This window comes from Pristis pectinata, chromosome 9, assembly GCF_009764475.1.
Source record: "Pristis pectinata isolate sPriPec2 chromosome 9, sPriPec2.1.pri, whole genome shotgun sequence".
Lineage (NCBI taxonomy): Eukaryota > Metazoa > Chordata > Chondrichthyes > Rhinopristiformes > Pristidae > Pristis > Pristis pectinata.
In genome coordinates, this window is record NC_067413.1 from 100,001,335 (window position 1) to 100,022,850 (window position 21,516).

At 41.9% G+C, this 21,516-nt stretch overlaps 1 protein-coding gene across 1 annotated transcript in view; it reads left to right on the forward strand.

The window, feature by feature from the left end:
* si:dkey-22o22.2 (neural-cadherin) overlaps window positions 1-21,516 on the forward strand; it is a 209,558-nt gene that overhangs the window by 153,520 nt on the left and 34,522 nt on the right. Inside the window, exons 13-18 of the mRNA XM_052022628.1 lie at window positions 6,396-6,645; window positions 6,980-7,107; window positions 14,685-14,871; window positions 15,435-15,578; window positions 16,565-16,848; window positions 19,192-20,809. Coding sequence (XP_051878588.1) covers window positions 6,396-6,645; window positions 6,980-7,107; window positions 14,685-14,871; window positions 15,435-15,578; window positions 16,565-16,848; window positions 19,192-20,809 — 2,611 coding nt within the window. The remainder of the gene's footprint in view (window positions 1-6,395; window positions 6,646-6,979; window positions 7,108-14,684; window positions 14,872-15,434; window positions 15,579-16,564; window positions 16,849-19,191; window positions 20,810-21,516) is intronic.

The following is a 21,516-nucleotide window of genomic DNA, read 5'->3' on the forward strand; positions in this document are numbered from 1 at the left end:
CATGTTTCTTTGTTCCTTAATTAGTCATGTAGATGAGATCCCCACCATCCGGGCCGTGCCATCTTCTCACAGTTCCCATCAGGCAGGAGGTACAGAAGCCTGAAGTCCCCACACCACCAGGTTCAGGAACAGCTACTTCCCTTCAACCATTTGGTTCTTGAACCAACCGACACAACCCTAATCATTACAGTTTAGCAATGCAATGACTCCTTTGATCACTTTGCACTAAAACTGACTTTTTTTTGTTCTAATTGTGTTTTCTTGTAAATATCGTGTATAATTTATGCTTAGTTTATGTTTTTCTTGTGAATGCTGCTTATCTGATGCTCTGTGCCTGTGTTGTTGCTGCAAGTAAGTTTTTCATTGCACCCGTGCATACGTGGACTTGTGCAGATGACAATAAACTTGACTTTGACTTTGATTTTTGACCTTGAGATGTTTGGTTAGTATTTTAAGAACCTGGTCTTTTTGAAGCCAACTGCCTTCTATGTCAGGAGAAGCCCTGCATCCTGTAGCTCCAAAATGGCCTCCAGAAGACGGGACAAACCAATACTGGAAGCAGTGACCTGTTTGTTGTTGGTATGGTTTATTGTTGTCATATGCACCGAGTTACAGGGAAAAACTTCATTTTCCAAGCAATCCATACAGATCTTTCAAAAACATGAGTACTTTGAGGTAGTACAGGGGAAAAGCAGTAGCAGAATGCAGAATATAGTGATACCGTAACAGCTACAGAGAAAGTGTAGTGCAGGTAGACAATAAGGTGCAAGGGCCATGACAAGGTAGAGTGTGAGGTCAAGAGTTCATCTTGTGAGTTATCCTGAGATCAAACTCTTGCAAAATTAAACTCCAGTTTAACAGCCTTCTGTTCTTGTTTTTGACTCGGCTCAGAAACACCAATGGGTTATGATCTGTATACACAGTCAATGGTTTCTGAGCGGTGCAAACATATACACTGAAATGTTGCAAGGCTATAACAAGCGACAGTAATTCTTCCTCTATGGTGGAATAATTCTTTGGATGCTCATTAAATTTCTTTGAAAAGTAAGCTACAAGATGGTCAATATCATCAAGGTCACCCTTCTGCAACAACACAGCTCCTACAGCTTCATCACTGGCATCTACTGCTAATGAAAATGGCTTTTCAAAGTCAGGTGTTTTGAGCACAGGATGGTAGCATAAAATGGCTGTCAGCTTCTCAAATGCTTCTTGACAAGAATCTGTCCAAACAAACTTTACTCCCTTCTTCAGAAGATTAGTTAGGGGAAGAGCAATATCAGCAAAATTTTTACAAAATTTTCGGTAATATCCAACCATTCCCAAAAATCTTCTAACAGTCCTCATACCTGTGGGAATAGGGAACTCAGATATTGCTTGAACTTTTGCCTGAACAGGAGCTTGCTTGCCTTGACCTACAACATAACCAAGATACGTCACAGTGGCATGGCCAAATTCACTTTTAGCCAAGTTAACTGTAAGGTTAGCCTTGGAAAGTCTTTCAAACAACCTTTCTAACGCAGAGATGTGATCCTCCCATGTATCATTCCCAGTCACTAAGTCGTCAATGTAGGCATCTGTATGTTTTAACCCATGAATCACTGAATTAATCATTCTTTGAAATGTTGCCGGAGCATTTTTCATTCCAAATGGTAAAACATTGTATTCATACAATCCAGAAGGGGTTACAAAGGCTGAAATCTCCCTTCCTCTATCTGTTAATGGAACACACCAGTACCGTTTTAATAGGTCAATCTTTGTAAGAAATTTTGCCTTTCCCACTCTGTCTATGCAATCATCCACCCTAGGAATAGGGTAAGCATCTGACTTTGTTACAGCATTCACTTTCCTGTAATCTGTGCAAAATCTAACAGTTCCATCAGGTTTAGGTACAATAACACAGGGCGAACTCCAATTTGAAGTAGAATGTCTAATAATATCATTTTCCAACATGTATTTTATTTCCTGATCAACAAGTTTACTTTTTTCCACATTCATTCGATATGGGTGTTGTTTGATTGGTTTTGCATCCCCAACATCAACATCATGGGTAATTATCGATGTTCTGTTTGGAACATCTGGGAACAGATTTGGTCTAGGGGTATGATTCTCGCTTGGGGTGCGAGAGGTCCCGGGTTCAAATCCCGGACGAGCCCCCAATTTTGTCACAAACCAGCAACAAAAGAAACACACAGAGCATGATTTAGTGTTAAAAACTATTTTATTAATCACTACTTATGATAATACGTAAAATAAAAGTAAAAATGTTAGTATGTTAGAATTCAAGAATGTTAAACCTCGAACGTTAACCCCAAAACTAAACTCGTCGTGTGTGTGTATGTGTGTGTGGGGCATGCTTACGTCAATAGAAGATAAAGGACGTAATGACGTTGTTGAAGAAGTCAGAAGAAGAAGAAGAAGAAGGAGAGTGAAAGAGAAGGGAGAGAGACACCAGCCTGCTTGTTTTCTCTATCGATGGATGAGAAACAATAACTGTGTTTGCCACTGAAATCCATGTATGGAAGTTGGAAGTAATCCGGTGGAGTTCACTTTGTTGCTGACCTGTAGAAGGAAACAGGTATTTGTATGTGGACAACCACGGTTCGGATGCTTTTCGGGGTGAGGAAGTCACTACCGAGTAAACACTGGAGTGTCGTTTGGGGTCCATCGTGGAACATTTGGATTTCGTATGTACTCTCTCTATGTTTTTCTACATCTACATCTTATCTTCAGACAACAGTGGTTGTTGAAGAAGCCCTTGCTCATGTTTCACCTTATGGCTTGTGGAACTGAACTTTAAGAACCATTCCGGAACTTGGAGTTTTGGACTTTGCCACCCACACACACGAAGAGTTTAGTTTTGGGGTTAACGTTCGAGGTTTAACATTCTTGAATTCTAACATACTAACATTTTTACTTTTATTTTACGTATTATCATAAGTAGTGATTAATAAAATAGTTTTTAACACTAAATCATGCTCTGTGTGTTTCTTTTGTTGCTGGTTTGTGACAATCTTGAACTTACCAAAATCTTTTCTGACTCATGTACTCTGTGCAGAAGGCAGACCTACTGCCCTTCATATCTTAATGTGTTTCTCTTAGTTGGTCATGTTAAGGGTGGCCTGAAAAAACTACCTTTCCAAAAACTGTTAGCTCCTTTGTGAGTATTTCTGGCTTACTCTTGACACCTGCAACCAAAATAGGTGTGAAATGGAAAACAGACATTTCTTCTTCAGATGCAGTGAATGAAAATCCAACTTACCCAGGACTGTGTTGGCCCACCCCTAGTGGCTGGCTGCAAAACAGCACTTTCAGATACCACATGGCTCTTACATGGGGAATTCTTGAGAATAAGTAAACAGATCAGTACATGTGAGTTTCCAATTTGCAGTATTGTGTTTAGGACATCCTCCTATCATATTAATCCTTTGATTTCATCCACAACTTTTTTCTACCTTATTTTTATAATTTCGAGCATACCTTTTCCATTTCCCTGAAGCTTTAAGTATGGCCTCATAAACATTCTTCACCTTCACTGTTTTTTTTCATAATGTTGCCCTGACTTCGATCTTCACTTCTCAACCCCAAAACTGTGGAAGCATTTTATTCCTTTTCAAATGTCCCTCCTGCAAATTTCAAACAATTAAAACCCAAGTCTGACTTCTGGTCAAGGCTGCTTGATTTAACTTCCCTCTCAATCTTGACAGTTCTTAGTGACACTTTGTATGTCGGAATTTGGATCTCCACCCAGGCCTCCCATCAAATCTTCTAAAACTTCCAAAACTTGAATGTTTTGTGGGACTGGACTTGATTCGTGAACACACGTTTCTTGTTTTAGGTTCCTCTTATGTTACAATCTGAAACTTGGCAAAGGATCAAAGTGTTAACTTGGAATTCTAGGTATAAGACTCAGCCGACGTGTTCTTGGTGTTCCAGCAAAACTCCCTTTTGTTGTTCAGCTTAGGTCACATCCTGTTTCTCCAGAAATATTTTTCTTTTGCCCAGTATTTAATTTCTGGAGTTACAATCAATATTCTCAGGCTATGATTCTGATTTAGCTTTGGCTTTCTTTGTGATCTACAGAAGGATTTTGCCTGTAGTTTTTGTCTGTAACAAAGGCATGTGATTGTAAAATTTTAGCTGCCTTGAACCGAAAGAAACAAAAGTAAAACACAATTTTATTTGAAGCTCCTGTTTCCCTGTTGCTAACATTACCTTCCCCACAAATCTGCTGTATCTCTTGCAAGTACCCATCCTTTATCTGTGAGCCAAGAGAGTAATTATCAGCAGGCTATCTGGGCAATCCCAAATCCAATCTAACCTTAAACTCATCCAATTTTTTATGTGCATTTTCCAGCAGGAGATACTTGACAGCAACAGAAATGTAGACCTATGTGAAATATTCTTCCAACTGAGTTATTTGAAAAGCTTGATTAACGTTTTAGTCAGTTTGGAAATAAAGTGCATTAAGAATAATAAATTCATGCAATCAAATAATGTAACACAGTGGGAAAATAATACAATAAAGAATTCTGGTGTATAAATCCGAACAGCACCCTACAGCTATAAAAAGCAGATGAGTACTTCAATCATTAAGCTATATAAATAAAGCTATCATATCCCCTGAATAAAAACAAGAGGAACGGAATAAAGAGAAATAACTGCAGGTTCATGCCCTAACTTAAGTGCTAGAACATAAGCTCTTAAAAATCCCAAGTGGTAATGCTGATTGGAGAACCATTTGCATTAATGTATTTTCAATTTCATTTTCTGCTTTCCCTTCCATTTGGAGTAACGTTGATGTCTGATTACAAACCAACAGCCTGGTTTACATTCTCCTGATTTCCTTTAATCTCAATGGAGGTTTAGTTCCATTTTGCACCACCTCACACTGTCTGTACTGAGTTTGGGAGCAATTTACCTAAATACTGGCATGGAATGTAACAGTGTGCGTATAATGAACTCTGACAGGATTGGAAGACCTTTCTTGCATTTATTGTATAAATTCATATATTAGGTGTTTTTCCTCTTGGTAAGAAACTCTTTGTTCTTTTTAGAATTAGTGTCCAGAAATGCAGTTATATAACTCCTTTTTTTTAAGATTAGACCACTGAAAATAAGCTCTTTTCCAGAATGAAAAAACAGTAAAAGAATCTTTTTGGGGCCATTTTGTATCATTCTGAACATTCAACCTCACTTTTTCTCATCTACACATTGAGTTATCCCTTCTCCCACTTACCACATATGTAGACCACATATGATGTGTTGTCTGCTTAGAAAAGCTGTTTCCAATTGACTTTAAGTTCCTGGTTGTGGCTGATCTTTCTCCTCCATTTTTTGAGTGGACCCTGGATCCCATATGTCATAGTGCTTTGAGAAATCAGGATTCCTTGTTGAATTTGGGGGATGCTTCCATTCAGGAATACAAAATACCGAAGATTTTGCTTCAGAAGGTATAATGCCTTTATTTTCAGAATTACCTCCTTGAAGGATTCACCTATACAAAGTGTATTTTACTAAATAGTGGTTTAAACTGCATTTTAAAATTACAATTACTGTATTTTCTTAATGACCAACTAAATATGTGAGTGAGTGCAGGCTCATTAATCTGCATAAAATTAGTTTTTAACATATAAAATATTCCTTGTTAAAACTAATGAGGTGCTTAGGGTGCTTGATGAATCTAATTAGGCAGTATCATGGCTGCATTTTAAATTAATCTTTCATGGCACATATAAAGGTCAGAGTGCATCATGAAACTCCCAAAAGTGAAGAGGAGCGTGAGGAAATAGTGAACAGATTATTTACTAACCCAAAGCAAAGTTAGACTGTAATTGTTAATATGCAGATAGGTTTCCAATATATTTTCATGCTTTTGCAATGACTGTAATTTTTCATTGTGAACATAACTAAAGGAGTCACAGTTTGGGTTTACATACATCATCAAAGATCTGTAAGCCTAATTAAAAAATAAAATGGAACTTCATACCTTTCTCTGATTGCCCTTTCCTCTATTCTTCCCCTGAAGGCTCAGACTAGGTTGACCAACAGGTAAGGCCATCCTCACTGTCCCTCTGACTCTTCCACATTTGTGAGACTAGATAACAAATGATAGTTGGCTCTTGTCCTGCTTGGGCACCTCAGCAAACATGTTTATTCCCTTACCTGATTCTTCCAGCTCTATAGAGGGACAATGCCTAGTCCCAGTGAACCTGTAAGATGCTGAGAAAGTATGAATAATGTATAACCTCTGCTCTTCAATTCCCAAAATTATTGACATTACATGTATTTTTAGTTTATGGAGAATAAGGAAGATAAAATTTTTCTTCCAATTGTAAACACATCTGGTAGTAATTACAATAATTTCAATGTTCACGTTTTATCTTTTACGACTGTAGACCATCAAGGCCACGTCTCCTCTTGGGGATCCAAGAGTTACATACAACCTAGAGGAAGGACAGGTTCCTGAAACAAATATGCCTGTCCGGTTCTACCTGAAACCCAATCGTGCAAATGGATCTGCCTCAATTTTAGTAGCAGAACCATTGGATTTTGAAGGGACAAAGTTCTTCACACTTCGGGTCAGGGCTCAGAATGTGGCTGCAGTGCCATTAGCTTCCTTCACCACCATCTACATAAATGTGACAGGTATGTTTGGGAAATTTCAAGTACAGATGCACTAACTCCTCGACACTACAAATCTCCCCTTCCATTCCTGAGATACTTAAAAAATGCAACTCCAGTTACGAGAAGATTAGTGATTAAAACTATTGGATGTAAGAGGAATACAGTCTATAACATGGCAGACTTGATCACAAAGTGTTCTGTACTTTCCTTTAAAATGATTTTCTTTTGCTCATTTTCAATCATTTTACAATTATTTCTTGAAAAAAAGTACAATAAATTAATAATGAGATTGGGCCTTTAACTGCGCTTGGTGATACATGATGAAGAACCTTCTCCTTACTGTTCAATTTTTCAGATGTGAATGACAACGTTCCTTTTTTTACTTCATCAACATACGAGGCGACAGTCCCAGAAGGGGCTGCAGTTGGCATGTCAGTCGTGCAGGTATCAGCAACTGACCTGGATTCTGGTAGACATGGAAAGGTGAGAAATTGTCTTGGGTATGCTGTGGTTCTCCAAGTATATCCATTTATATTGAGCTCATTTCCATGACTTTTGAAGCATTTTGGATCATCCTGAATTTTACCTGAAGTTTCATTGATAGTCGGTAATTGGTTTATTATTGTCACATGTGAAAAGCTTTTGTTTGCATGTCATCCACACAGATCGTTCCATATATAAGTACATTGAAATGGTACAAACAGAATAAAAGAAAATGCAGAATATCGTATTACAGTTACAGAGAAAGTGCAGTGCAGTGCATTATTATTTCTCACTTAATGCACGTTTATGGACCTGGGCAGTAAGGACACGTTGCAGTTGACAGAGAAATACAAGAATTGTAGTCAAAATAAAACAGAAAATGCTGGAAACACTCAGCAGATCAGGCAGCATCTGTGGAAAGAGAATAAGAGTTAATGTTTCAGATCCAAGACCCTTTGTCAGAACTGGGAAAGAAAGAAAACAAGTTAATCTTCAGTTGGAGAGAGGGCAGACGAGGGAGGGACAGGAGAAAGGGTATACAGCATTATAGATACACTTTTGCTAAATTATTCAAACATCATTAGACTCTTTGCCTTAAAGTCAACAACTTCACCTATTTTAGATTCGCCAAACTTGAAGGAAGGTCATACTGTAGTTAAAAAGTTTGAGGGTCTCGCTGGAGTCCACCAGTACCAAGGGCAGCTAGTACCACGGTGTAGAGATTGCTTTGCTTTAAGGCTGTTTTAATATTGATCTTTGTGATGCAGCTCCTGATGTGTGGGTATCACACAGCCAGTAGTTACCTCAGAGTGAATTGCAAAGGTCAGCTGCAGGGCGATCTGTTGCAAAACGTTACTCAGAAAGGCTGAAACAGTCAAAGACCATTGTCAGAACTGGGAAGGAGAGAAAACGAGCTAGTCTTAATTTGGTATTAGTATTGGTATTGGTATTGGTTTATTATTGTCACTTGGACCAAGGTACAGTGAAAAACTTGTCTCACAAACCGGTCATACAGATCAATTCATTACACAGTGCAGTTACATTGAGTTAGTACAGAGTGCATTGATGTAGTACAGGTAAAAACAATAACAGTACAGAGTAAAGTGTCACAGCTACAGAGAAAGTGCAGTGCAATAAGGTGCAAGGTCACAACAAGGTAGATCGTGAGGTCATAGTCCATCTCATCATATAAGGGAACTGTTCAATAGCCTTATCACAGTGGGGTAGAAGCTGTCAAGTCTGGTGGTACGTGCCCTCAGGCTCCTGTATCTTCTACCTGATGGAAGAGGGGAGAAGAGAGAATGACCCGGGTGGGTGGGGTCTTTGATTATGCCGGCTGCTACACCAAGACAACGAGAGGTAAAGACAGAGTCCAAGGAGGGGAGGCTGGTGTCCGTGATGCGCTGGGCTGTGTCCACAACTCTCTGCAGTTTCTTGTGGTCCTGGGCAGAACAGTTGACGTACCAAGCCGTGATACATCCAAATAGGATGCTTTCTGTGGTGCATCGATAAAAGTTGGTGAGAGTCAAAGGGGACAAACCAAATTTCTTTAGCCTCCTGAGGAAATAGAGGCGCTGGTGAGCTTTCTTGGCCATGGCATCTACGTGGTTGGACCAGGACAGGCTGTTGGTGATGTTCACTCCAAGGAACTTGAAGCTCTCAACCCTCTCGACCTCAGCACCATTGATGTAGACAGGTGCATGTACACCACCCCCCTTCCTGAAGTCAATGACCAGCTCTTTTGTAGAAAATTTGTAGAAAAGGGTGGGGAGGGAGGGATCGGTTCTGTAGAGAGAGTGGGGAGGGAGGGATTGGTTCTGTAGAGAGAGTGGGGAGGGAGGGATCGGTTCCGTAGAGAGAGCTCTGGCTCCCACACTACATTCCCACTCACCTGGCCCAGTTCTGATTAATGACAACTAATCTTGTCCTTTCATATACAGAAGATCTTACAATCTGTTCTTACATTTCTTGCTAGCTCAGCAAATCTAATGATTTTACTTTGGGATTTGCATTAATTGTCCACAAATCAGGCAGCGAGGCCTACTACTCACTGGCATCCCAGTTAGAAAATGTGTCATCAATAAAAAATTCATCTGACAGGCCCATGACCAAAAACTGTGGTTCAAGGCAGTTGAACGAGTTGCAGTATGCTTTGTTACATAAGGTTGTAGTATTTCAACTTGATCACAGTTTGTTTTTCTGCGAAATCTGGAACCCAATTTCCTCTAATATGGTACTTGAAAAGAAACAATTATATTGGGAGTACAGTTGGACCCGAGCCTTCTATTGCTAAAACTGCAGTTGTGCCAATTGTATTAGACCAAACTTTAGATTGTACCCAACAACTAAATGATATTCCAGAAAGTGTCGACCACCACACAGATACCAACAGCATCACTAACATGTAGAGGTGAGTTTGCAGAGAGAAATGGAAGTCATAAGCAATGAATTCAAGGTCTTAGAAAAGTGAGAAGCAGCTCAAATACATCAAAAATCACCGTTCAGGCTTTGCTGATCAGTCAGGACAACCCATTACACTGTTGCCTTGGCCCAAAGGCAGACTCTTTGGCTTCTGTCTAATCTATTGCTCCCCAGAATGCTTGACAGCTTTGCCTGTTTCATGACTATTTCATTTTGTGGCTTTGTTATATAGCTGTGGAAAAATGAACAGTTACAAAGGTAAATGTGAATAAATGTAACTGCTTTCCAAAGGTCCAAGTGCTTGAATTATGCTGATTTTCACAAAGATTTGATATACAGTGTAAATTACAGTACAATGGCTCCAGTTAGGCCATTTCATGATGACAGAAGTGAACAACAAAATGGCCACTGCAATCCTGACAGAGAAAGCACAATTTGATGTACAATGCACTTAGTCAACCTTATTTGGGTCATGTATTGTGTTGAGATAGTAGTGTTCAGACAAATGGTGCAAAGATTGCAAATATTATTGAGCAAATGTCTTAACTACATCCCAGGAGTAACAGAACCTAGAGGGATGTAATGATTGCTCTAAAATCTCTAACTGAATGTGCTCTGAATAATTGGATTTGCCAGCGTGCAGAAGGGATGGTAAAAAAAGTGTCCAATCAGATCTATGTATGCCTCTGGTCAAATCTAAATGAAACAAAGCCTTGTTCTTAACTCCCAATGTGCAGACAGCACTATGCCATCTCAATTCTAAAATAGCACCACAGGAAGGCTTCCAGGAATGGTACATGTGAACATTTCTTCAATACTTGCCAGCTGTCTCAGGGAAATAAAATCAATTTAAACTGAGGTGTTGATTTTATATTACAGATTTTATTTTACATACTGAAGTAACTGCAGCAATTTGTTCCACTTAACTTGATGTAATTTTATGGAACTTACAGAGAGATGAGAAGCCACAATTTGGCAAAGTTGTGAGGTGGATTACAGCGTTATGCCTTCATCAGAAAACAAACTGCAGGAGGAACTCAGCGGGTCGGGCAGCATCTGTGGAGGGAAATGGACAGTCGACGTTTCGGATCGACACCCTTTATCTGGACTTTGGGAGGGGTGAAATAGTAAAATCTCCATTTTACTGCTCTACTGTATCCCTCCACAGACGCTGCCTGACCTGCTGAGTTCCCCCAGCACTTTGTCTTTTGCTTGAGATTCCAGCATCTGAAGTTTCTTGTGTCTCCATTATGCCTTCATCTCTAGATTGGGGTGTGGATTCAGTCCAGGTTAATGAGATGGTTTCCTTTTCCTGGTGACAGAATGATATGGTTATACAGGATGCTGAGTTCACTCTGTTCATGAGTTGACTGTTCACTGTTCTCTGTTCACTGAGTTCATAGGCAGGGTGAATGCTTGCAGGCTTTTCCCCTCAGGTTGGGTGAGACTAGAACTAGAGGTCATAGGTTTAGGGTGAAAGGTGAAATATTTAAGGGGAATCTGAGGGGGAAATTCTTCACTCAGTGGGTGGTGCGAGTGTGGAACGAGCTGCCAGCGGAAGTGGTGGATGCGGGTTTAATTGTAACATTTGGATAGATCCATGGATGGGAGGGGTTTGGAGGGATATGGTCCAGGTGTAGGTAGATGAGACGAGGCAGAAGATCAGGTCAGCATGGACCAGATGGGCTGAAGGGCCTGTTTCTGTGCTGTAGTGCTCTATGACACTGCAGCAGATCAAGTACAAAAGAAAAAGAAGGGAACAGAATTCCCTCCTGTTAGTATCCCAAACTGAGGTATTAGCAAAGTGGCAGGAATTCAATAATTGGTAAAGATCAGATTGGTCAGGATGTTGTGGGTTTTCAGTTGGCCTCCTGCTGTGGCAGAAGGTGCTGCCTGAAGCAGATGAAGCTCCAGTAGGTCGTGCTGACTGTCCACTCTGCAGCATTCCCTTGTGAAGCTTGTGGGAATGAGGCCTCGGGTGAACCAACTAAGCTTTTGCCCCAAGCTTTCAATATTGGCCACACTAGTTTTGTTATCAGGGGGTTTCCAAGCTGCTGTACTGAGAGGATGGGGGTGGACACAAGGTTGGGGTGAATGACAGGTGATCCATGTCCCTCAACCCTGAACAGCACCTAGATCCCTACACCTGAACAACACCTGGATCCCTACACCTGAACAGTACCTGGATCACTACACCTGAACAACACCTGGATCCCTACACCTGAACAGTACCTGGATCCCTACACCTGAACAACACCTGGATCCCTACACCTGAACAGTACCTTGATCCCTACACCTGAACAGTACCTGGATCCCTACACCTGAACAACACCTGGATCCCTACACCTGAACAGTACCTGGATCACTACACCTGAACAACACCTGAACAGTACCTGGATCCCTACACCTGAACAACACCTGGATCCCTACACCTGAACAGTACCTTGATCCCTACACCTGAACAGTACCTGGATCCCTACACCTGAACAACACCTGGATCCCTACACCTGAACAGTACCTGGATCCCTACACCTGAACAACACCTGGATCCCTACACCTGAACAACACCTGGATCCCTACACCTGAACAGTACCTGGATCACTACATCTGAACAACACCTGGATCCCTACACCTGAACAACACCTGGATCCCTACACCTGAACAGTACCTGGATCACTACACCTGAACAACACCTGGATCCCTATACCTGAACAGACTGTGCTGGAGAACACATTTTTAACTAAGCCCAATATCCTCCAGAGGGATTGAAATGAAATGCAAATAAGTAGCTAATCACCCATATACTGGCAAGTTATAAGAAATAAGGTCCCATGTTGAACTGCAGGAAAGGAGGCAGGCTAGGGATCAGTAACCTGCATTGTTTAATTGGCGAATTTCCAAGGGTGTCATGGATCAAATCTGCAGGATATGGAAAAGCAACCAGAGAATGACGGTGTGAGTCTGGATCTGCAGGAGAGGCTGATGCTATGTTGTGGCGCCACTGTGAAGAGACCTGTGGCTGGCACATCCTCAGGGACAATACTGAGACTAGGGTCATTCTCTTACAAAGATGCTGGAGCTGGCGCTGTGGAAAGAGGAAAATCTCACTTTGGGACATCTGATGCAGCCTCCTCTCCGTTTCATCCACCTATCATTCTGAATAAGCAGAAAAGATTTTACATGTTCATTCCATAAATTTATTTATAATCTCGATTTATCAAAGATGGTCAATCACGGGGACATTCATAGAGGCACAGAGCAATACAGCACGGCCCAACCAGTCCGTGCTGACCACGGTGCCCACCCAGCTAGTCCCAATTTCCTACGTTCAGCCCATATCCCTCCAAGCCCCGCCCCTCCATGTACCTATCCAAGGGCTTCTTCAATGATCCTGTTGTACCTGCCTCACCCACTTCCTCTGGCAGCTCGTTCCATATACTCACCACCCTCTGCATGAAAAAGTTGCCCCTCAGGTCCATTTTAAATCTTTCCCCTCTCAACCTAAACCTATGCCCCCTAGTTTTGGACTCCCCTACCCTGGGGAAAAGACTGTTACTGTCCACCTTATCTATGCCTCTCGTAATTTTAAACACTTCTACAAGGTCGCCCCTCATTCTCCTACATTCCAAGGAATAAAGACCCAGCCTGGCCAACCTCTCCCTATAACTCAGGCCGTCTAGTCCTGGCAACATCCTCGTAAATCTTCTCTGCACTCTTTCCAGCTTAACCACGTCTTTCCTGTAACAGGGTGACCAACACTGTACATTTGAATACATGATTTGATATGCATGACCTGTGATCCATCAACTGGGGCTACATGGTCTTCGACAGATTGTACCTCAGACTAGTGGAACTTATGGTACAGAGGAGTTGTGTAGTCCAACATACCTGTGCTGGTTCTTTGCTAGAATAATCCAAAACCATCCCACTTGCCCTATTTTCTCCCAATATACTCATGCGCATTGTCATGGGATAAGAAGCCTTAAATTCTTTCTTGTGAGATCTTTACAGTTGATAGAGAGCTTTGACTTATTGATCAATATATTGTCTGTGCTGGTTTCAGACGTGCAAGGATAGTGTGCTAATCGGCAGCTCCGCCTGCCTGCACTCTGAACGGTGGAGACACAAGAGACCGCAGTTGCTGGAATCTGGAGCAACACACAATCTGCTGGAGGAGCTCAGCGGGTCAAGCAGCATCTGTGGGGGGGGAAGGAATTGTCGATGTTTTGGGTCAGAACCCCACAGCGGAGTCCTGATGCAGGGTTTCAACATGAAACGTCAACAGTTCCTTTCCTCCCACAGATGCTGCTTGACCTGCTGAGCTCCTCCAGCAGATTGTTTGTTACACTCTGAACAGATTCTGCAAATTGACATCAAAATCAGATTATTCTTTTCAAATAACCCTTTGACATATCTCTGCTATAATGTAATGTCAACCATATTCTTCAGACAAGTAATTGATTTCAGAAACTGGGGTCAGAGCTGATGAACATTATTTCCATATTTACAGTATATTTCCTTATGACATAAGATAAGGTAAGATATCTTTATTAGTCACGTGTACATCAAAACACACAGTGAAATGCAACTTTTTGCGTAGAGTGTTCTGGGGGCAGCCCGCAAGTGTCGCCACACTTCCGGCACCAACATAGCATGACCACAATTTCCTAACCCGTACGTCATGCTATGACCACAATTTCCTAACCCGTACGTGGAAACCGGAGCACCCGGAGGAAACCCACACGGACGCGGGGAGAACGTACAAACTCCTTACAGACAGCAGCCGGAATTGAACCCGGGTCGCTGGCGCTGTAAAGCATTACGCTAACTGCTACACTACCGTGCCTGCCCACAGGGCATTTTGGCCCATCAGGTCTATGCTGGCTCACAGAGTATCCTTCTCCTCCCCCCACACACACAAACAATGGCTTTCTCTGTAACCTATCAGAGTCATAGAATAATACAGCAGGGAAACAGGCCCTTCAGCCCAACTGGTCCATGTTGACCACAGCATCCTCCCTGCTGGTCTCAGTTGCCCGCGTTCAGCCCCTAACCCCCACTTTCCCTTTAACTACCACTCACCTGGACCTTAGAGATTGTGAAAAGTCTGGTTCGAAGTTGATGTCTGACTTGCTTTACTTTCCTTCCAATCCCAGGTGAATTACGCTCTAGTGAGGGATCTCAGTGGAGATTATCGTTACTTCAGTATTGATTTTGAAACGGGAGTGATATTCACACAGACATCCTTCGACAGAGAGGTGAAAGGATCCTACCTGATCGAGGTCCAGTCTCAAGACAACTCTGAGTCTGCCCGGCCGGGCAAACAAGGACAGCCCAATACAGGTACAGACCCCCAAAGCCATCAACTCTGTCATAAATGTATCTGTTTGTCTACAGATAAGTAGATACATTATTTGAAAGTATCATTGAGTTAATTTCAAATTATATGACAGCAAAATAACATTTCCAAGTAATATTAAGAATACATTTGCTTTCCACCCTGAGTTTCCTCTCATTTTCTATGACTTGCTTCACTCTGAATGTTTCAGTCCCTATGACGCGCTGTACTGAGGGCGATGTGTGGTTATACTCAGTAACTACAGTAGCCCAGTGAAACCCTGAAATGCCACCATACTTTGCATGAAAGCTGGTTGTGTCATTCAAAAACAGTCCCTGCAGTAAATGTTGCCTGCGTTGCATGGAAAACATTCTGCAGCACCTCCCTGGGTTGATGCGGTCTTCTGACCTGAAGTAATCTAGGATGAAATCTTCAGGGGGCCGCAGATAATAGTCACATATTTGCAAAAGGCAAACATTCTGAGGAATATTTCAACTGTGGCATGTTTTGAGATTGTGATACGGCTATTCTTTATCAGTAGACAATTAGTTCTTCTTCCTGTTCACAGACATGGCGTATGTGCGGATTTTTGTCAGTGATGTGAATGACAACGCACCAGTCTTCCCACAGGAAACCTACACAATAAGTGTAGACGAGGACAAGGACATTGGGTTTGTTGTTATAACAGTGTCTGCTAATGATGGAGATGAAGGTGTGTGTTTGTGTATCTTCCTCCTTTTCATTCGCACAACAACAGCAGTTACAATTGAACTTTGAATGAGAATCAGATTTATTATCACTGACTTATATGACGTGAAATATCAAATTCCTCCTTAGTTTCATCGCTCCCTTTCCCTGCAGTGCTCTCCAGCCCTGTAATTTCCCAGGATCGTTGCACTCCTCTTGCACATTCCTGATTTCAATCACTTTACATTTGGCAGCGGTGCCCTCAGCTGGCAAGGACTGAACTCTGAAATTCTGTCCCTAAAGCTGTCCACCTCCCTTTTAAATCTGATTTTAAAACCTCTCTCTAACCAAACTGTGCTTGTATTGCTTCATTTAACATGGTGCCTATTTCGATAACGATCCTGTTTGTATATGTTTAATTTTGTTAAGTGTTCCAGGAAGTTGCAGTACATCTACTTGTTGTCTTGAGTTTCCACTGGATCTCACTGCTTCCCAACCTGAGTCAGCATTTATCTTCCAGCTACAGCTTGTCCTTCAAGGCAGCCTTCAGCATGATTAGCGAGGCTCTGTCTGGAGCAGGGCCTTCCAGTTGTAATCCCAATCGTTCAGTGGAGCCTGGACAATCCCTGTCCATAAAAAGCCTTTGATGCAGAGTTAACCTAACTCCAAGTTGACTCAGCCTTCAAAACTCTTAAACAGTTCGAATATTTGTGACATTCATGGACATATTCATGGACATTGAAAAGCATATAAGAAAACATTTAAAATTGTTTAAGATTACTTAAAATCTAAAAAAAATGAGGATTTAAGATAAAACACTCAAAAGTTTCACTCAAGTACATTTAATTTAATGAAAAATCAAATGGTTACTTGTTAATTGTAGAGTGTGTTCATGCAATAAATAGGGAAAGAATTCTCGGAAACTGGAGCATATTTCAAAGAAAATACTAATGAAAATAATGTAAAGGTATAACAAGTGTCAAAGGAATTTCAATCTCTCTGTCGTTACAGGTGCAAATGCTAAACTGAGATACCAGATTGCATCGGGAAATGTTAAAGGAATGTTTGACGTGGAGCCGGAGGTTGGAACAATCTTTATAGCTCAGCGGCTAAATTATGAAGAAGAACAACACTACAAGCTGTGGCTCGTGGCCTCTGATGGAAAGTGGGAAAACCAGACACTGGTGACCGTCAATGTCATCAACAAGAATGATGAAGCACCAGTCTTCACACAGAATGAGTACCATGACAGCATCATGGAAGAGCTGCTAAACTTGCCAGTATTTGTCCTACAGGTGTGTGGCTTCTTATATAAATGTTTAAATAATACGGAAACATCACAGCGCAGTACAGGCCCTTCGGCCCACGATGTTGTGCCGACATTTTATCCTGCTCTAATATCTATCTAACCCTTCCCTCCCATATAACCCTACATTTCTCTATCATTCATGTGTCTATCTAAAAGTCTCTTAACTGTCCCTAATGTATCTGCCCCCACAACCTCTGCAGGCAGTGCATTTCGCACGGCCACCACTCTCTGTGTAAAAAAACTTACCTCTGACTTCCTCCAATCACCTTAAAATGATGCCCCCTCATGTTAGCCATTGTCGCCCTGGGAAAAAGTCTCTGACTGTCCACTCGATCTATGCCTCTTATCATCTTGTGCACCTCTATCAAATCACCTCTCATCCTCCTTCTCTCCAAAGAGAAAAGCCCGAGCTCACTCAACCTATCCTCATAAAACATGCTCTCCAATCCAGGCAGCATCCTGGTAAATCTCCTGTGCACCCTCTTTAAAGCTTCCACATTCTTCTTATAACGAGGTGACCAGAACTGAACACAATATTCCAAGTGTGGTCTGACCGGAGTCTTTTCTAGAGCTGCAACATTACCTCATGGCTCTTAAACTCAATACCCCGACTAATGAAGGCTGACACACCTTCTCAACAGCCCTATCAACCTGCATGGCAACCTTGAGGGATCTATGGACTGCTAAGAGTCATGTCATTAACCTTGCATTCTGCCTTCGAATTTGATCTTCCAAAGTGTATCACTTCACACTTATCTGGGTTGAACTCCATCTGCCACTTCTCAGCCTGGCTCTGCATCCTATCAATGTCCCGTTGTAATCTACAGCAACCTTCTACACTATCCACAACACCACCAACCTTCCTGTCATCTGCAAACTTACTAACCCACCCTTCCACATCCTCATCCAATCATTTATAAAAATCACAAAGAGCAGGGGTCCCAGAACAGATCCCTACGGAACACCACTGGTCACTGTCCTCCAGGCAGAATACGCTCCATCTACCACCGCCCTCTGTCTTCTATGGGCGAGCCAATTCTGAATCCACTAGAAATTCTAAACTAGAAATTCTAAAAGGTATGTTAAAGCACTATTGTGCACGAAGCTTGTGTTAGTTTGGTCTGGGCTCCTCCACAGCAGCAAGAATCTATCACGTGTGGGGGAATAAGATGTCTTTGCTGGCCAATGCCTTTCCTCTGTCAGCTCCACCATTTTCTAGCCGAGGTGAGCAGGTGAGGTAGTGGGGAAATGCTTGTGGAGGTAAGGAAGGATGGAGGGACAGCTCAAAGTCAGGCAGTTAAGATAAGACAAGGTAAGATTTCTTTCACATGTACATCGAAACACACAGTGAAATGCATCTTTTGCGTAGAGTGTTCATGGGGCAGCCCACAAGTGTCGCCATGCTTCTGGCGCCAACATAGCATGCCCACAACTTCCTAACCCGTACATCTTTGGAATGTGAGAGGAAACCGGAGCACCTGGAGGAAACCCACGCAGACACGGGGAGAATGTACAAACTCCATACAGACAGCGGCCGGAATTGAACCCGGGTCGCTGGCGCTGTAAAGAGTTACGCTAACCGCTACACTACCGTGCAGTTATGGATGCTATTAGATCAGGAGCATGTAGGATGGGGAGATTGATCAAGGTGAAAATGGAGTTTATTGGTATTAGTCAGAAATAAAATCAGGGATCTGTGGGTTGTGCCTGCAATTAATTAATCTGAGTTTTAAATGTGTGCTAATTTCCAATAAATGAAAATTAATTGGACAGGTTAATTCAAGAAATCCATCAGGACCATCACTTGTTATCAATAATGAAATCATGTATTAAAGGTACAGCACTAAAAGCAGCAATACCAACAGAGCAAAACCATGTGTCCACACTCGCACCCGTAGTTCCCCATCCAGTGATTATGTGGCATTTATGAAGCACCACATACATATCATTCTTTATCCACAGAAAGTGGGTGAATTGCTCAAATCCTGGTAGAAAGTGTGGCATTGGCAGAAACCTGGAGTGAACATCTCCAGTTGATGTTGAACAAGAGACAATTGCGAAAGGAAGTTGCAGAACATAAAATAAATTTTAAAAATTTTTGACTTGCGATTCAGTAAAAGATTTCTACATTGTGAATAGTTACCCTTCTTGCAGAAGATGGGTAGTAGCAAAGAGTTGAAATATTTAATCATCTTATATCACCACTGTGCTTTAGTTGCCATTGTGCTTTAGTTATGAGCATAATCACAGTTAATAACTCTAGAATTAATATCTAAATGAAATGGATAATCTTCCTCAAGGTGATTCTTATAGTTTTTTCCCACTTCAGGTTTCAGCAACTGACCCAGACCAAGAAGCAGATCAGAGTGCCTTGCGCTACTCTCTCCATGGACAGGGGGCAAACAGCGAGTTTACCATTGATGAGCTCACTGGTAAAATTTACACAAAGAAAAGATTGGATCGGGAGGAACGATCCATCTGGCGCTTCCTCGTTCTTGCCACCGATGAAAACGGTGAAGGACTCACAGGTTTTTCTGATGTAATTGTTGAGGTTCGTGATGTGAACGACAACCGACCCCTATTCTTATGTGCAACAGACGGCTGCTTCGTAGGATATGTTCCAGAAAATTCCCCAGCAGATACTTCCATTATGGAGATGACTGCAACTGATTTGGATGACCCCAACACTGGAAGAAATGCAATCCTGACATATAGAATAATCCAGAATATTCGAAACAAAATCAATCTCAATTTGTTTTCTATTAATTCTTTGACTGGCACCATGTACACTGTGTTGGGTTCTCTGGACAGAGAAAAAGAAGATAAGTATCTGGTTGTGGTAGAAGCTCGAGATGGAGGTGGGTTGACAGGGACGGGAACAGCGACCATTTTGGTCTCAGATGTGAATGACCATGCTCCAGTTTTCACACAAAGTGTTTTCAGAGCAAAGATTTCTGAAAATACTGAGACAGACACCGAGGTTCTTGCTGTGCCTGCTACTGACGATGATGAGGGAGAAAATGCCCTGATGACATTCAGTATCATGGACGGTGATGAAGATCATAAGTTTCTAATTGAAACACATCAACTCAAGAAACTTGGGATAATCAAGTTGAAGAAAAGGCTTAATTATGAGAAATCTAATGAGAGACGGTTCAATTTAACTATTAAAGTAGAAGATCTGGACTTTTCTAGCATGGCTACATGTATCATTGATGTTGAGGATTACAATGACCATCCTCCAGTCTTCCACCCACAGTTTTATGAAGCTGATCCATTGCTGGAAGATGTTTTCATCGGAACTAGAGTTGTTCAGGTAACAGCAATGGATCTGGATTCTGCCCAGAATGGTAGGTTTACCTACAGCCTCACAAAAGATTCAGATCCACTTGAGCAGTTCACAGTGGACAGCAACGGTTGGGTTACAATTGCCAGTGCTCTGGATCATGAGGTAACACCACTGCACCACCTGGTGGTACTGGCCACTGACCAGGGAAGTCCAGCTCTGACGGGAAGTGCCACCATCATTTTAACTGTGCAAGATGTCAATGACAATGGACCGGAATTTGAGGTTCCATATGCACCGATTGTCTGGGAAAATACAGCTCCCCCCCAAATTGTCCAGTTAAATGAGACCTCGACCCTGATTTATGCCAAAGACAAGGATAGCCCAATGAATGGTGCTCCCTTTTCATTCACCTTATTGACCCACTACAACAATTCTACGGACTTTGCTTTGAAGGATTATGGCAATGGCACTGCGGGTCTCACTGCTCTCCACGTGTTTGACAGGGAGGACCAAAAGCTCTTCTACCTGCCAGTGATAATTACTGACAGTGGATCCCCGCATATGAGTTCCACAAGCACTTTAACCGTCACCATTGGAGACGTCAATGACAATCCTCACTCAGCTGGCTGCATGGAATTTCTGGTTTACAGTTATAATGGTATGGTGTTATTCTATGAAGATGCAAGGTGATTAGCATAAAGGCAGTATCCAGCACACTCGTACAAAATATAGCCTAAAAACTATTAGTGATACCAGGAAGGATCCATTAATGCACACAATGGCTTTTTGGCTACTAAAAGCCTTAATTGGCCTTTACAATCAAAATATGCTTACGTGGATCACAAACATAAGTAGACAACAGCTAGGCTGAATGGGCTGTTTCCAGACAGTAAGCGTTTTGCAATACAATGTAATGTTTTGGGCAAGTTTTTGAAAGATCAGGTAGTGTTGTTGTTCCAAGGGACTGCGGTGTACTTGTACACAGGTCACTGAAGGCTAACATGCAGGTGAAGCATCTAGGAGGGCAAATGGGATGTAAATAAGGGGGATTGATTACAGAAGTAAGAAAGACTTGTTACACAGGGCCTTGGTGAGACTGCACCTGGAGTATTGTGTATGGTTTTGGTCTCCTTATCAAAGAAAGGATCTATTTGCCAGAGAAGGAGCACTTCGAAGATCGCTGGATTGTTTCTGGGGATGGCAGGATCACTGTAAAAGGACAGGAATGAGAGGAGATCTCATCACAACTTACAAAAAACATAAAAAGCTTGACAGGCTGGATATTTTCCCTGATTGAGTAGTCCAGGTAAAGAATAAGGGGTAGGCCATTTAGAACTGAATGAGGAAAATTTTCTTCTCTCAGTG